Source organism: Aotus nancymaae, unplaced genomic scaffold, assembly GCF_030222135.1.
Source record: "Aotus nancymaae isolate 86718 unplaced genomic scaffold, 86718_ANA_hifiasm-v0.15.2.pri h1tg000138l, whole genome shotgun sequence".
Taxonomy (NCBI): Eukaryota; Metazoa; Chordata; class Mammalia; order Primates; family Aotidae; genus Aotus; species Aotus nancymaae.
Genome location: NW_026988553.1, coordinates 3229047 through 3246436, shown reverse-complemented (window position 1 = coordinate 3246436; position 17390 = coordinate 3229047). Strand labels below are relative to the sequence as shown.

At 40.3% G+C, this 17390-nt stretch overlaps 1 protein-coding gene across 4 annotated transcripts in view; it reads left to right on the top strand.

Moving 5' to 3' along the window:
• Window positions 1-16020, top strand: part of F8 (coagulation factor VIII) — a 134313-nt gene extending 118293 nt beyond the window's left edge. For all 4 annotated transcript variants that reach the window (XM_064371529.1, XM_064371530.1, XM_064371531.1 and 1 more), the window contains 2 exons: window positions 789-965; window positions 15566-16020. In XM_064371529.1, the coding sequence (XP_064227599.1) occupies window positions 789-965; window positions 15566-15721 (333 nt within the window). In that variant the 3' untranslated portion in view covers window positions 15722-16020. The remainder of the gene's footprint in view (window positions 1-788; window positions 966-15565) is intronic.
• The last annotated feature ends 1370 nt before the right edge of the window (window positions 16021-17390 follow it).

The following is a 17390-nucleotide window of genomic DNA, read 5'->3' as shown; positions in this document are numbered from 1 at the left end:
AAGGAAACATTACCGGGCCTCTTTGTATCCCCAGGATGAGCCTGGGGATACAAAGGTGAATTGTGAAAAATTTTGGCCCTGAAGTTGGTTAGAGTTGAATAAGGGAGACTGACTAGCCAATAGAGAGTAGAGGCTGGGCGCGGGGGCTCACACCTGTAATCCCAGCTCTTCGGGAGGCCCAGTTGGGTGGATCACGAGGTCATGAGTTCAAGACCAGTCTGGCCAACATAGTGAAACCCCATCTCTACTAAAAATACAAAAAATTAGCTGGGTGTGGTGGTGTGTGCCTGTAATCACGCTACTCGGGAGGCTGAGGCAGGAGAATCACATAAAACCGGGGGGTGGAGGTTGCAGTGAGCTGAGATCACACCATTGCTCTCCAACCCTGGTGACAGTGTGAGACTCTGTCTAAAAAAAAAAGGGTGAGGGGAGAAAGAGCGTAGAGTGAGGCCAGGTGCAGTTGCTCACACCTGTAATTCCAGCACTGTGGGAGGCTGAGGCGACAGATCACCTGAAGTTAGGAGTTCGAGACCAGACTGGCCAACCTGGTGAAACCCTGTCTCTACTAAAAATACAAAAGTTATCCAGGCATGGTGGTGGGCACCTGTAACCCCAGCTACTTGGGAGGCGAGGCAGGAGAATCGCTTGAACCTGGGAGGTGGAGGTTGCAGTGAGCCAAGATCGTGCCATTGCACTCCAGCCTGGGTGGTATGGTTAAGAAAGGATTTGGGGATTTCTGGGAGTAAATGGTGACCAAGAGGCTACTAGTCCAACACTGTTGCCCTCAGGTGAATAATCCGAAAGAGTGGCTGCAAGTGGACTTCCAGAAGACAATGAAAGTCACAGGAATAACTACTCAAGGAGTAAAATCTCTACTCACCAGCATGTATGTGAAGGAGTTCCTCCTCTCTAGCAGTCAAGATGGCCATCACTGGACTCTCTTTTCTCAGAACGGTAAAGTAAAGGTATGCTGTTGTCCTTGGAAGGGCAGAGAAACCTTTCCTAGAGCTTAACGTAACATAACAAGGTTGATATATGACCAAACTTTCAGGGCAAAATTGATTAAGTACCTATGGTAACAGGACATTGTAAAAGGCATTCTGAGAGAACACAGTGACCCCTGGAACACTTTTTCTAGCTACCCCTACTGTGATTTCACCCAACTCATTCTTTAATTCTCAGATAAACATCATCTCCAAGAATTCCCTTATCCCTCAAGACTGGATTAAAGCCTTCACCAAACTGTCAGTCTGATGAACTAAAGTCTAGACACTGGATATTCTAGAAGAATTTCCCATTTATAAAAGGTTGTATCTGTGATTAGTGCCACAACATGATGAATTTTGGAAACATCCTAGGTGAATAGGTCTCTCTCTCTCTCTCTCTCTCTCTCTCTCTCTCCCTCTCTCGATGAGCTAAATGTTTTAGTTCAAGCCTGAAAGCAGGAAAAAGGTGATGTTCCAGTCCAAGGGCAGTCAGGCAGCAAGGATACTCTTACTTGGGGAAGACTCAGCCCTTTTGTTTTATTCAGGCCTTCAACTAATTGGATGATGCCTACCCACATTAGGGATGGCAATCTGCTTTACTCAGTCTACTGACTTCAATGGTAATCTCATTCAAAAATACCCTCACTGAAATACCCAGAATAATGTTTGAGTAAATATCTGGGCACCTTATGACCAAGTAAAGTAGATACACAGAATTAACCATCACAAATCTACCCCTTGTCAATGTAGCACGCACCACACACATCTCCTTTATCTCTAAATAGAGACAAAAATGAGGCCATAATTCCACCTAACACAATATAACAAAACTTGGCTGGTACTGGTAACTACCTTCTTCTACTACCCATTCTGTGTTCCCTTCGCCTTCAACAAGCATCTCAGCTGATTGTGGTTCTTTACCTAATGAGGTGAACCAAACTTTGATTCCGGAAGAGCCTGGGCCACCGGTAGTCCTGCACGGATTGGGTTGCTGTAATTTCCCGTTGAGCAGAATCACAGGGCATGGTAATACTAAGATACACTCTAAGGGAAGTCTTGTACTCCAGACACACTCTTCCAGACCTCCGTTGTGAAGCAGAAGTCCAGCAGAGTAACACCCTTCTTTCCCTGTTGATTCAAAGGCAGAAGGAGCCTAAAGGGCTTGGGAAACCATCTTAACTTTTAGTTCAATGGAATTTTTTTTTGTGTCTCCTGGTAGAAACATTCTTCCTTCTGCAACTAACACCTCTAGGCTAGCAGAACACATGGCCGTGGGAACAGGAAACAAACATTTTGGTAGTGCATCACTAGGGGTGATCTGTGAATCCTGGCTGTGGGAGAAACAACATCATATACTGAATACTAATTCAGAGCATATACAGCCTCTGAAGAACTTTTTCTCCAGCCCTGCAAGGTATTGCCACCTAGTTGGCACTGCAACTGTGACCTCAAAAGGCCATTTCACTATTCTATCAAGCCAGCTGCTCCAGAATGGTGGGAACATGGTAAGACAATAAATTCCATGAGCATGGGCCCACTGCCATACTTCATTTCCTGTAAAAATTCCTTAGTCAGAAGCAATACTGTGTGTAATAACATGACAATAGCTGAGAGGCTGGGCGCGGTGGCTCACGCCTGTAATCCCAGCACTTTGGGAGGCCAAGGCGGGTGGATCACGAGGTCAAATATATCAAAAAGAAAAGAACATTAACACAACGAAAAATTTACACCAACTAATGGACAAAACAGCTAGTTAGCATTAAATGCCAGTATTAAACTCATATATATTCAAATTGGATAAAAAGCCAAAACCCATCGGTATGCTGCATCCAGACCCATCTCACATGCAACGATACACAAAGACTCAAAACAAAGAGAAGGAGGAAGATGTATCAACCAATCAGAGAGTAAAAATAAACAAATAAATAAAAAGCAGGAGATGCAATTCTTGCCTCTGATAAAGTAGACTTTAAAGCAACAAAGAGCAAAAGAGGCAAAGAAGGACATTACATTATGGCAAAAGGATCAATGTAACAAGAAGAGCTAATGATTTTATAGATCAACGAGACAGAAAATTAACAAGGACATCCAGGACTTGAACTCAGACCCGGAACAAGTAAACTTAATAAACATTTATAGAACTCTCCACTTCAAATACACAAAACATACACTACCACCTCACACCTATTCCATAAGTGACTACATAATTGGAAGTAAATCACTCCTCAGTAATCGCATAGCATTTCATAGGTTTAAATGAAATATTGGTTGGCTGCTTGTTTGTTATTTTCTTCCCTTATTCCTTCCTGTTTACATCAAGTATAATTATTGGTATAAAAGAGGTTTTCAATACCCATTACTAAACTGCATTCTAGCCTGGGCAAGAAAGCAATACTCCCATTCTCTCTCTCTCTTTCTCTTCCTTTTTCTTCCTCTTCTTTATTCTTTTTCTTTCTTTCTTTCTTCCTTTCTTTCAAAAAAAAAAAAAAGGAAGAACAAACACAGATAATCTACAAACTGACAAAAAAAAAAAAAAAAAAGAGATCGAGACCATCCCGGTCAACATGGTGAAACCCCGTCTCTACTAAAAATACAAAAAATTAGCTGGGCACGGTGGCGCGTGCCTGTGATCCCAGCTACTCGGGAGGCTGAGGCAGGAGAATTGCCTGAACCCGGGAGGCGGAGGTTGCGGTGAGCCGAGATCGCGCCATTGCACTCCAGGCTGGGTAACAAGGGCGAAACTCCGTCTCAAAAAAAAAAGAGACGAGGCATTCTGTGAGTCCATGGATTATAGTTTTGGCAGAAACATTGCATGCAGGGAAGGTGTATATTCAGAGAAGATGTATATTCCAGGAAGGACAAAATGCTGCCCCTTCCATGATGAACATATTCCAGTGTAATCAACCTGCTGCCAGATAGCTGGCTGATCACCCTGGGAAATACTGCCATACTGGGGACTCTGTGTTTGTCTCCGCTGCTGGCAGATTGGGCACTCGGCAGTGGCCATAACCAGGTCAGCCTTGTTGAATGGAACTCCATGTTGCTGAGCCCATGCATAGCCTATATCCCTACCACCATGGCTACTTTGTTCATGAGCCCATCGGGCAGTGACATAGGTGGCTGAGTAAAGAAGATGACTGATATCCACAGAATGGGTCATCATATCTACTTTTTTTTTTTTTTTTTGAGATGGAGTCTCGCTCTGTCAGGAGGCTGGACTGCAGTGGCACAATCTTGGCTCACTGCAACCTCCGACTCCCAGGTTCAAGCTATTCTTGTGCCTCAGCCTCCCAAGTAGCTGGGACTACAGAAGCGCATCACCACGACTGGCTAATTTTTGTATTTCTAGTAGAGACAGGGTTTCACCAGGTTGGCCAGTCTGGTCTTGAACTCCTGACCTCAGGTGATCCTCTCACCTTGGCCTCTCAAAGTGCTGGGATTACAGCCGTGAGCCACTGCGCCCATCATATTTACTTGATGATTAAAATCCTTATCTTCTGAGGTCACGCTTTGGTGAGCACTCATGTGGGACATAAATATCTTCACATCCTTTGCCCATTCAGAGACGTCTGTCCACATACCTCTTCCCCAAGTTTCTTAACCACCTATTTTCTAATCATGTTCCTTCCAAGTCCCTATCTGGACAAAGAACTTTGTACAGCCCATAATTTGGTGTATAATTGCACACCTGGCCATTTCTCCTTCCAAGCAAAATCCACAACCAGGTGCACTGCCTAAAGTTCTGGCATCACTGACAATACATTGTTCTATTTAGCAAAGAAAGGGGAATCTCCACCCTACTCATCAACAAAAAACCCATAAACTTTTATCTTAAAATAATGAGCTGAAATCATAGCAGAGAGAGGTGAATAATGAGCAAATATGAAAAGGAAGACCTTTCCTCAGAAAGAATGCCCATTTTAATGTTGTTTCTGGGCCACTAAGCCTTGAACAAAATGCAAGGAGAACTCAGTGTGAGACTTCTGCACTGTCGTGAATCTCAGAAGAAGTGAAAGAAGTTGCAGGTAAATATTATCCTCTGGCACCTGGAAGAACCATTCTCAACTTACTCTAGGGGGAAAAAAATCACCTCTTATAATTTTTTTAAAAAGTGAACAGAAGCAATCAATGCAGATTTAGAATTTGAAGAACACCAGACATTGGCATTATCAGATACATAATATAAAATAATTACGTATAAAATCTTTAAAGCAATAACATACGGAAACATGAAAATAAAAGACAAATTATCCAAACTTATTTGGCAGTTGAAAAAAACCATTGCAGGTTACAAAATCAACATGCAAAAATCAGTTGTATTTTTATACACTAACAATGAAAAATCTGAAAAGAAAAACAGAAAAGTCTATTTACAATAGCATCAAAGATAATACAACATTTAGGAATAGATTTAACCAAGGAGGTACAAGTCTTGTCCACCACTAAAAACTAAAAAACCCTCCTGAAATACCACAGGGGGATAAAGAAAAAAAAAAAGAACACTAAAATGAAAGAAATTAAAGAGCTATCTGGTCTGAAGAAAGCAAATACAGAAAATTAGCAAATAGAAAAAAAAAATAGAAAGAAAGAACTAAATAAATGAAAAGGCATGCTGGATTTATAGATTTGAAGACATAATGTCATAATGTTGTTAAGATCAGAATATTACCCCAAACCATTTGCAGATTCAAAGCATTCTCTTTTTTTATTATGAGATGGAGTCTCACTCTGTTGCCCAGGCTGGAGTACAGTGGTGCAATCTTCGCTCACCGCAACCTCCACTTCCTGGGCTCAAGCGATTCTCTGGCCTCAAAGCATTCTCTATCAGAATCCCAAAGACATTTTCTTGGAGGAATAGAAAAATCTATCCTAAAATTCAGTTGGAATTTCAAGGGACCCTGAATAGCCAAAACAATATTGAAAAAGAACAACATGGCAGGAGTCATACTTTCCAATTTCAGAACTTACTACAAAACTACAAGAATCAAAACAGTGCAGTACTTAGATAAATATAGACACACAGAACAATGGAATAGAATTGAGAGTCCAGAAATAAGCCTATACATCTACAGTCAATTGATTTTCAATAAAAGTGCCAAGGCCATTTTGTGGGAAAAGAATAGTCACTTCAACATATGGTGCTGGGATAGTTGGATATCCACATGCAAAAGAATGAAGTTAGATTCTTACCATATACAAAATTTAACTCAAGGCTGGGTGTGGCGGCTCACATCTGTAATCCCAGCACTTTGGGAGGCTGAGGCTGGTGGATCAATTGAGCTCAGGAGTTTGAGACCAGCCTGGGCAACACGGTGAGACCTTATCTCTACAAAACAAGAAAAAAAGTTAGCTGGCATGATGGTACACACCTGTAGTCCCAGCTACTAGGGAGGCTGGGGTAGGACGATCGCTTGAGCCCAGGAGGTGGAGGCTGCAGTGAGCCGTGATCACACCACTGCACTCCAGCCTGGGTGTCAGAGCAAGACCTTGTCTATAAAAAATATTTAAGTAAAAATGTCTCAAATAACTAAATATAAAAGCTAAAACTATGAAACTCTAAGAAAATACAAAGGGTCAGATTGTTATGATATTGGATTTGGCAATGGTTTCTCAGATGTGACATCACAATCACAAGCAACAACTATATAAATATATACATAGTATGTACAAAACTTTTGTACATCAAAGAACACTATCAAGAAAGTAAAAAGATGATACGCAGCATAAGAGAAAAAAATTGCGAATCACATATCTAGTAAAGGATCTAGTACCCAGAATATAAAAAGAACTCTTACAACTGAACAACAGAAAGACAACCAAATTTTAAAATGGATAAACGACTTCAATGCAAACTTCTCCAAAGAAGATACACAAGTGGCCAACAAACTCATGAAAAGATATGCAATATCATTAGTTATTAGGGAAATGTGAATCAAAACCACAATGAGATAGCATTTCACACCTACTAGGATGGCTAAAATTGTTTTCGTTTTTTTTAAAGAAAATGTCAAGTGGGAAAATAACAAGTGTTACCGAGAATTTAAAGAAATTGGAACCTACCGTGATGATGAGAATGCTAAACAGGGCAGTCACTGTAGAAAACATTTTAGCAGTTCCTCAATAAGGAAAACAGAATTAACATAGACTCAGCAATTCTACTCCTGGGTATGGACCCAGAAGAATTAAAAACAGGGACTCTAATGAAATATTACTGTTGTAATAAAATATTATTATTATTTGGCCGGGCGCGGTGGCTCAAGCCTGTAATCCCAGCACTTTGGGAGGCCGAGGCGGGTGGATCACGAGGTCAAGAGATCGAGACCATCCTGGTCAACATGGTGAAACCCCGTCTCTACTAAAAATACAAAAAATTAGCCGGGCACGGTGGTACGTGCCTGTAATCCCAGCTACTCAGGAGGCTGAGGCAGGAGAATTGCCTGAACCCAGGAGGCAGAGGTTGCGGTGAGCCGAGATCGCGCCATTGCACTCCAGCCTGGGTAACAAGAGTGAAACTCTGTCTCAAAAAAAAAAAAAAAAAAAAATTTATTATTATTCAGTCTTAAAAAAAAAAAAGAAGTACTGATCCGTGCTGCAACATGAATGCTCCTTAAAAGCATTATGGTAAGTGAAAGCAGCCGGGCACAAAAGGCCACATTCCACTTATATGAAATACCCAGAATAGCAAATCCATAGAGACAGAAAACAGATCAGTGGTGGCCAGAGGCTGGCAGAAGGAGTGAATGTGGAGTGACTTCTTAATAAGTGTCGGATCTCCTTTTGGGGTTATAGAAATGTCCTGGAACTAGACAGTGGTGATGGCTGTATTTCATTGTGAATGTACTAAATGCCACTGAACTTTACACTGTAAAATTGCTAAAATGGTAAATTTTATGTTTGTGTATTTTACAACAGAAAGGTCAGAAGACATGTACGTTAGCATAATGAGTAGCATCAGAAAATAATGCTAAAATGAACAAGGTGAGACCCTCAAAAAGAAAACCCAGCGAAAATATCTTTTCTCCATGAAAGCAAAACCTAAGAAAATTTCTGGCATACATGAATGGTTTTAGCACTCAAAGATATTAAAAAGGAATTCTAACATATGTACTTCAAACTGAAGAAAAATATCTTAGATGAAGGGTTGAAATATAATAATCAAGACAAAAAAGGGGTTATTATGTGTGTAAATCCAAACAAATATTTACTTGTTAGAGTAATATAAAAGTTTGTTATTTGAATATATAAAATATGGAGTTAAAATATATAGATATATAGAAATTTATTATATTTGGTATCTAAAGTAGTCAAATTCATAGAAACAAAAAGCAGATTGGTGGTTACCAGGGGCTGGAGGGGAGGGAGAAATTGAGGACCTGTTTATAGAGTTTCTGTTTTGCAAGATGACAAAGTTCTAGACATCTGTTGGGTACAACAATGTGAATATACTTAATATTACTGAACTGTACTCTTAAAAACTGGTAAGATTGTTGTGTCTTTAAATTTTTTTTAAAAAAGGCCATTACAGGCCGGGCGCGGTGGCTCACGCCTGTAATCCCAGCACTTTGGGAGGCCGAGGCGGGTGGATCACGAGGTCAAGAGATCTAGACCATCCAGGTCAACATGGTGAAACCCCGTCTCTACTAATACAAAAAAATAGCTGGGCATGGTGGTGCGTGCCTGTAATCCCAGCTACTCAGGAGGCTGAGGCAGGAGAATTGCCTGAACCCAGGAGGCGGAGGTTGCGGTGAGCCAAGATCGCGCCATTGCACTCCAGCCTGGGTAACAAGAGCGAAACTCCGTCTCAAAAAAAAAAAAAAGGCCATTACATACATAGAGATGCTAAGACCAGCCACCACCATCAGATGAATCATAGGTGCTCTGATGCCCAGGGATAATAGATTGTTTGCTAGTACATCTTCTATAATCTGTGCCCTGTAAGATTAAAAGGTTGTCAGGAATAAGGAGTCAGCCGGGAATGGTGGTGCATGCCTGTAGTTCTAGTTACTCACAAGGCTGACGCAGGAACAGTGCTTGAACCCAGGAGGTCGGGGCTGCAGTGAGCTGTGATTGCATCACTGCACCCTAGCCTGGTTGACAGAGTGAGACCCCATTTCTAAAAAATAAAAAATAAAATTGTATCCTATTTTTTTAAAAAAAGGAATAAGGAATTGGTGTTTGTGGAAGGTTGCATTCATACTTCTTTATTTACATGACTTAGCAAGTCAAAGCAAAGCCAAATGGAATTTCTCCCTGTGACCTGGTGGGATGATGGACTTTCTTGGTCTGCTAAATGCCACTGTGTACACATAAAATGCTTTAAGGGCCGGGCGCGGTGGCTCACGCCTGTCATCCCAGCACTTTGGGAGGCCAAGGCAGGTGGATCACAAGGTCAAGAGATCGAGATCATCCTGGTCAACATGGTGAAACCCCGTCTCTACTAAAAATACAAAAAATCAGCTGGGCATGGTGGCGCGTGCCTGTAGTCCCAGCTACTCGGGAGGCTGAGGCAGGAGAATTGCCTGAACCCAGGAGGTGGAGGCTGCGGTGAGCCGAGATCGCGCCATTGCACTCCAGCCTGGGTAACAAGAGCGAAACTCCGTCTCAAAAAAATAAATAAATAAAAGCTTTAAGAAAGACTCTATGTGAGGTATAAGCTTTGAAAGATGTAAACTCTAGTAGCTGAAGTCAATGCCACTTACACTTTTAGAGCTGAGAGTTAACACCAGTTGGTCAAAGGCTGTTACGGGATGAATTGTGCCCCCAAAAATTCATATGTTGAAGTCCTAATCTCCGGTTACCTCAGAATGTGACCTTATTTGGAGACAGAATTCATAAAGAGGCAATTAAGCTAAAATGAGGTCATGAAGTTGGGTCTTATTCCTATCTGACTGGTGTCCTTAAAAGAAGAGGAAATTAGGACACCGACAGGCACAGAGGGATGACCACATGAAGATACAGAAAGAGGACAGCCATCTACAAGCCAAGGAGGGAGGCCTTACAATAAACCAACCCTCAGCCAGGTATAGTAGCATGCACCAGTATTTCTAGCTACAAGCGTACAGTGAGCTAGGGCTGTGCCACTGCACTCCAGCCTGGGCAACAGGACAAGACCCTGCCTCTGGAAAAAAAAAAGAAAGAAAGAAAGAGAAGAAGAGGAAGCAAAGGAAAAGGAAAAAAAAAAAAAAGCAAGTCTGCTGGCCAGGCACAAAAACTCATGCCTGTACTTTGGGAGGCTGAAGTAGGCCGATTGCCTGAGGTCAGGAGTTCAAGACTAGCCTGGCCAACACGGTGAAACCCCTCTACTAAAAATACAAAAATTAGCTGGACATGCTGGCATGCACCTGTAATCCCAGCTACTCCAGAGACTGAAGCATGAGAATCACTTGAACCCCGGAGGCAGAAGTTGCGTTGAGCCGAGATCGTGCCATCAGACTCCAGCCTGGACTACAGGGGGAGACGAACAGACGAAAAAATTCCAAGTCTGCCTCCCGATTGATCTGGGACTTCTAGCCTCTAGAACCGTGAGAAAATAAACGTTTATTGTTTAAGCCAGGGGTGTGTGTGTGTGTGTGTGTGTGTGTGTGTGTGTGTGCGTAAATTTAGAACATACGACAACAGCAGCAAAAAAAGTCAGGATGGGGATAAATAGAATAAAAGATTCTAAAATCCAAGTATTATCTAGCTACTTGGGAGATGTTGATTAATATTAAACCTCGATAATTTGATTAATTTTATAGTTTATAGGATAACCAATAAGTAATAGAAATACACACAATGCAGGACTTCCAGAATGGTAGAAGAAAAAATATGAAAGGACAAAATATAGTCAACGAACCTAAATGAAAGCAAGCAAGCAAAGAGAGATAAAGAAACGTGAAAAAGGCAGGAAAATAGCCAGATAAGATGTTATATTTAAATTGAAATATAATAGTAATCATATGTAATATGAATGGACCAAATATTTCAGTTAAAAGACAAAGATTGTCAGATTTAAAAAACCATAAGTAGCTGAGTGTAGTAGCTCATACTTCTAGTCCCAGCTACTTAGGATGCTGAGGTGGGAGGATCACTTGAGCCCAGAACGTTCAGACCAGCCTGGGCAAGATAGTGAGACTCGTCTCTTAAAAAAAAGAAAAAAAAGAAAAAGCAAATTGTGTGCTTTTTGTAAGAGGCATATCTCAAACTTTAGATACAGACAAGTAGCAAGTCAAAAATGGGAAAAGAAATTATGCAAATATCTAAAAGATATCTATTACAGTTGTATTGATAGCAGAAAGAATAGACTTTAAAGCAGGAAAGTGTTAGCAGAGATGAAGAACGTGATTTCATAATAATCAGACGTCTCTGAGAAAATAAAATTTGAATTTATACCATGTAATTACATAGCTTCAAAAATACTTAAAGCGGAAACTGACAGAAAAAGGAAAACGGACAAATTCATAACTTAGAGTACTAGATCTTAACACATCTCTCATCAATTGATGGATCAAACAGACAATGTATAGAAATAGAACAATTAACACAATTCACAAGTTTGATCTTATAGACATATTTAGAAAACAGCACCTTGAAATTGCAGAATTACACCTTCTTTACAAGCACACAAAGAAAACATGTTAGAATTTTCCATTTTAAGCTACAAATGAAGTAGTCTCCAATTTCAGATGATATAAAACATGTTTTCTGGTCACAATACAATTAAAGGAGGTATAAATAAGAAAGAGATAACTAAAATCTTCCTATGCTAGAAATCAAGAAATATACTTTTAAACTCCTATTTCAAAGAAGAAATCATAAATTAGAAAATATTTTAAATTGAATGATAACAAGGCATGACATATTAAAATGTGTATCAGAAGGAAATGTATAGCCTTAAAAACAAATGTTGGAAAAGAAGAAAGGCTAAAAATTAATGAGCTAAGGTGTGTCTCAAGAAGCTAGTGGAACAGGAAAATAAACTAAAAGGAAGGAGAAGCAAGGAAATAAGAAAAATCTGAAGTAAAAAAGAAACAGACAATACAGGGAATAAACAAAACCAAACGTTGTTTCCACGAAAATTGACAAACTTCTGTCAAGAGCAATCAAAATGAAAAAAAGGCACAAATAATATCAGAAACTTTAAAAAATTGGACATCAATAAACATCCCGCAAAAATTTCTGCCAATGTAAAAAAATGACAATGCTTATTAGTCTAATGACAATAAGTTTGGAAAATTAGGTAAAATTGATTGATCCCTGGTAAATATAACACGAAAGAATAGAAACCTTGAAACTCCTAAAACCTTTGAGAAACTGAATTTATATTCAAAAATCTTCCCACAAAAAAAAAAAAAAAAAATCCAGATCCAGATGGCTACACTAACCATATTCTACCAATTTTTCAAGGGAGAAATAATATTAACCTTACAAAAATTCTTCCAGAAAATGGAAAATGATGGTATGTTATTCAATTCTCTTATGATTATAGCATAACCTTGACAACCAATCCAAACAAGAACAATATTAGAAAGGAAGACAATAGGCCTGTTTTATTCATAAACATAAATCACAAACAAAATATTAACAATATGGATCCAAGTTGGATTTATGCTAGGAATGCAAGGTTGGCTTATACATTAGAAAACTGATATAATTTATCACAGTAACAGACTGAAAGATTATGCATATTGAATGTCTTAAGCAGTGCAATAAGATGAAAAAAAGAAAATAGGTAAGGATTGAAAAGGATGAAACAAACTCATTGTATGTGGAAGATATGATGGCATAGATAGAAAATCTAAAGGAATTTATATATAAATTATTAGAATTTAAAAATTTTTGTAAGCTTGCTGAAAACAAAATATGCCAAAATTCATTGTATTTCTATATACCAGAAGCAGTTGGAAAATAGTTTTTTTTTTTTTTTTTGAGTCAGAGTTTCGCTCTTGTTACCCAGGCTGGAGCGCAATGGCGCAATCTCGGCTCACCGCAACCTCCGCCTCCCGGGTTCAGGCAATTCTCCTGCCTCAGCCTCCCGAGTAGCTGGGATTACAGGCACGCGCCACCATGCCCAGCTAATTTTTTTTTGTATTTTTAGTAGAGACGGGGTTTCACCATGTTGACCAGGATGGTCTCGATCTCTTGACCTCGTGATCCACCTGCCTCGGCCTCCCAAAGTGCTGGGATTACAGGCGTGAGCCACTGCGCCCGGCCCAGAAAATAATTTTAAATAACACTTTAAAATTCCAAGCACTGACTTGCACATTACTGTCAGATAAAAACAAAAGTGAATCACAAAATCACAAGACACAGAAACTTCTTCGGTCCCATCTATTAAGTAAATTGCACTTCCATTTATCAACATTAGAGGGTACTCCTGGCTAAGAAACCTAGTAAGCCATCCAGCCCTCCTGTCTGCCTACATAAATCACCTTTTATTGCTGAAAGAAGAAAATGTAAGGAATTTCTAAGTGAACAGAAAATAGCATATGAAGCAGATGATATTAATGTTCTGGAATTTTTATTCCCTCTTTCCTTGAAAACCTCACCAACTTTAGGCATGGCCATGCGACCCATTTTAATCAATATAATGTGATTGGACATGACATATATCACTTCCAAACAGAAGGTTTACATGTGATTTTCTGTTTGACTCACCCTCTTGTGCCTTTGTTCCAGGCTCCAGACTTTGAGCCTCTAGAACTATGAGAGAATAAGTTTCTTTTGTTTTGAGCGCACTAAGTGTGTGGTGAATTTGTTACAGTAGCCGGAAGAATCTAATATTAACGCAAAGAATGTTAACGTTGAATCGGAAGTGTCAGTGAGAACTTAGGAATTTTTTTTTAAAGTACATTCTTAGCACTGTTCACAGTGCAGTAATAATGAGCCCATCTCATGGCCAAATCTTGGTCTCCAACTACCATTTCCCAGTAAAAAGAACCTGAGCTCCTCAGAGAAATGGCTTTTCCCAAAGCTGGAGCAAGGAAACTGCTAAGTGATCTTGGTACATCTTGATGTGCCAGAATGCAAGGAAGCACTCAAAGAATAATGGGGTCATGTGAAAAGGGCTTCCTGTTGGCCAGATTTGAGACAATTTGAGCCTCAGAAGAAATAATGAGGGTAATGGATCATAATACATATAATAAAGAATACAGAAGTTCATAACAGTTTTTAAAAAGTAAAAGGAGAGGGGAAGCTTTTCTTCACAGAAGAATTCCAGCTGATAAATAGAGAGGAAATGGCAAAATTGGAAAATCACTTTGCAACCATCAATATACTATTGAATACTTGTAAGGAACTTTGATGCCAATATCATTGGATAAAAGCTTGTTGTGAAACAATATTTGCATGGTCTGAAAGTCTCACCCCACAGATTGTCAGGAAAGGGAAAGGGTTACCTTTATAAATACAAAGATTAGGTAGATATCTTAACCAGGTGATGAAACTTAGCATCATCAGTAATGGGACAATCTGGCATCGCATGGCCCCTGATTTAATGCAGTAAGGATTAAGTGTAACAAAAAATGTGCAACGCCTCCAAATGCACCATAAACATTTGTAAAATAATCTCAGAACAGGTACCTTAATGCTTCTCAAAAGTTTTATCCAACACAGAACTTTATTTCTATAGATGTGTATGGTATATTTGCCATGCTATAAACATTATGCTATATATTCTAGTTGCCTTGAACGACACGTTTTGAATATTCAGATCTTCATTTTCCCAAACATCCACCCAGTTACAGGTGGCCTTTGCTCCAAAGCCCTGGAGTCGCCAGATGCCTTGAGTCTTAGACTGTCTCCCACTTCTTTCTTCCTTCTGCACCCCGTCCTGCCAAGGTTGCCCAGCCGCAGTAAATTACATGCCTTACTGTGTTGCAGTCATTATTCTAAAGTTGTCACCAACACGTGTGAAACCAGCTTGCCTAACTAATAATGATGGCTACCATTTTCTGAGCTCTATGTACTCCTCTTGCCACAGGAAATGCATTCACGAGAGAGTCTACTGGCCAAAGCCTGACTCTTACCTCCAGGTAGTCCAACACAGGTGCTGTGTGTGACTCAGGGCAAAGCACTTAATGTCACTGAGGTGCCAGGCGTGGTGACTCACGCCTGTAATCCCAGCACTTTGGGAGGCCGAGGCGGGTGGATCACGAGGTCAAGAGATCGAGACCATCCTGGTCAACATGGTGAAACCCCGTCTCTACTAATACAAAAAAAATTAGCTGGGCACGGTGGCACGTGCCTGTAATCCCAGCTACTCAGGAGGCTGAGGCAGGAGAATTGCCTGAACCCAGGAGGCGGAGGTTGCGGTGAGCCGAGATGGTGCCATTGCACTCCAGCCTGGGTAACGAGAGCGAGACTCCGCCTCAAAAAAAAAAAAAGTCACTGAGGTTTGGGAAGTGGGTGAGAACCTTCTAGATATAAGGCCTAGTTAGAGTGAAGGCCTCCAAAGCAGGGTGCTCTTAATTCTAGATATCCCAGATCCGTGGGTTTAATCCTGGACTCCTGGAAACAACTAGAAGTGAGAAAAGCATCTGTGCTTTGCAGTGACCACTGTCCTGTCAGACAACCGGTAAATGCTGTCTTTCCTCTTTCAGATTTTTCAGGGAAATCAAGACTCCTTCACACCTGTGGTGAACTCTCTAGACCCGCCGTTACTGACCCGCTACCTTCGAATTCACCCCCAGAGCTGGGTGCACCAGATTGCCCTGAGGATGGAGGTCCTGGGCTGCGAGGCACAGGAGCTCTACTGAGGGTGGCCTCCCTGGCTTGCCTTCTACCTCTCTGCTGATCTTTGGGTTACTTCCTGCCCTCACATTGTCCACGGCACCATTATTTCGCTATGTGTTCAAACTATACAGTCCTAGAAGACACTGCCTTGAGGCCTCTCGAATTAACTCTCATTAATCCTGCGTTTCCTTGATAGCGGGTGGGGAGGGTGCATACAATTTAACTTAACTCTTACCTGTTTTCTGCAGCTGATCCCAGATTGGTCCTTCCTTCCAATATAACTAGGCAGAAAGAAGTGAAGAAACCTGCATTCTTCCCTGACAAGTTTGGTTCCCCATAGTCACCACTTGTCTGTTGTAGAAGATATTCATTATGTAAGCATTTCAGATGAAGCTTCACACATTTAAAATAAATCTCTCAGTCGTTTACTTTTCTGGTCAAGCATGGAACAAAACGTGTTTCACGATAAGATCAAGACAGTCTTGAAGTCAAAAGGCAAATGATTTGGACAATCCGCAAAACGGAGTTAATACGACTACCGCATTAATAGATATAATTATGTTATTTAGTCAGCTTGAAGGGCCCATTGTTATCTCCAAAACTAGCGTTCTTAAACTGAGGATCGTTGATGGGGTTCAAGAGTCCCTAAGTCCCCTGAAATTATATTAAGACATTCTGTATAAATGCAAACATACATTTTTTTTTCTGATGACTGTCCATAGATTTAATCTCAGAAAGATGTAAAGCCATTTGGTCTTAATTCTGACCAATAAAAAATAGGTCAGGAAGATGGAATTGTTGAAAGCTTTGAAACGAAATAACAATGTCTTCTTGAAATTTGTGATGGCCAAGAAAGAAAATGATGACGATAATAGGCTTCTAAAAAACATATGTTTAATATTTATGTGGAAATTGAGGAGAGTACACGGTTGTCTGGGACAGGAGATACAAACTTTGAATTCTAACGATGCACTCCCTGTCCTGATTTCCTGATGAAAACACAACAAAAACGTACAGGGTGAATTTTATACCATGATTGAATACTAGAGTGCCACTTACATAGTCGAAATACCAAGGAGGTCAGAAGAAAACTGAACTGCTGAGAACAGAAAGAACACTGCAGTCTGCCGTATCAGGACACAACAGGATCCCCCATCTCGGTCTACAGTCCCCTAAGATTGTGAATGCTTTACTGCTCCTTCCACCGGCCTGACCCCTTCACTATGACCACACGACGTCTCCTGATAGCCACCATCCACAAATGGTCTGCAGCTCTGTGAAGTTCTTAAAGCTTAGAGGTTAACTGACGGAAATGAATAAGTTGTTTTGTTTTATAGCCTGGTAGAGGAGTTAACCCCAAAGGTGATATTGTTTTATTTCCTGTGAAAGATTAGCCACTCTTATGTTTAATTTGATAATCTTGTTTTGCCATTCTTTTCCCATTGACTATATACATCTCTATTTCGCAAATTCTCTTTTTATCTTTTATCTTCCTGCTGGTTTCTTCAGTAATGAGTCAAATAAAACATTTACACAAACAAACAAATGCTTTTGAGAATTGTGTTTTTACACTGGAAATAAAAATGTGAGCACTTATATTTTTAAAACAAATTGGGGCACTGAATAGCAAGATGGACACTCTAGAACACCAAAGTAGTGAGTCAGAAAACCAGATTAAATTGAACTCTGAGT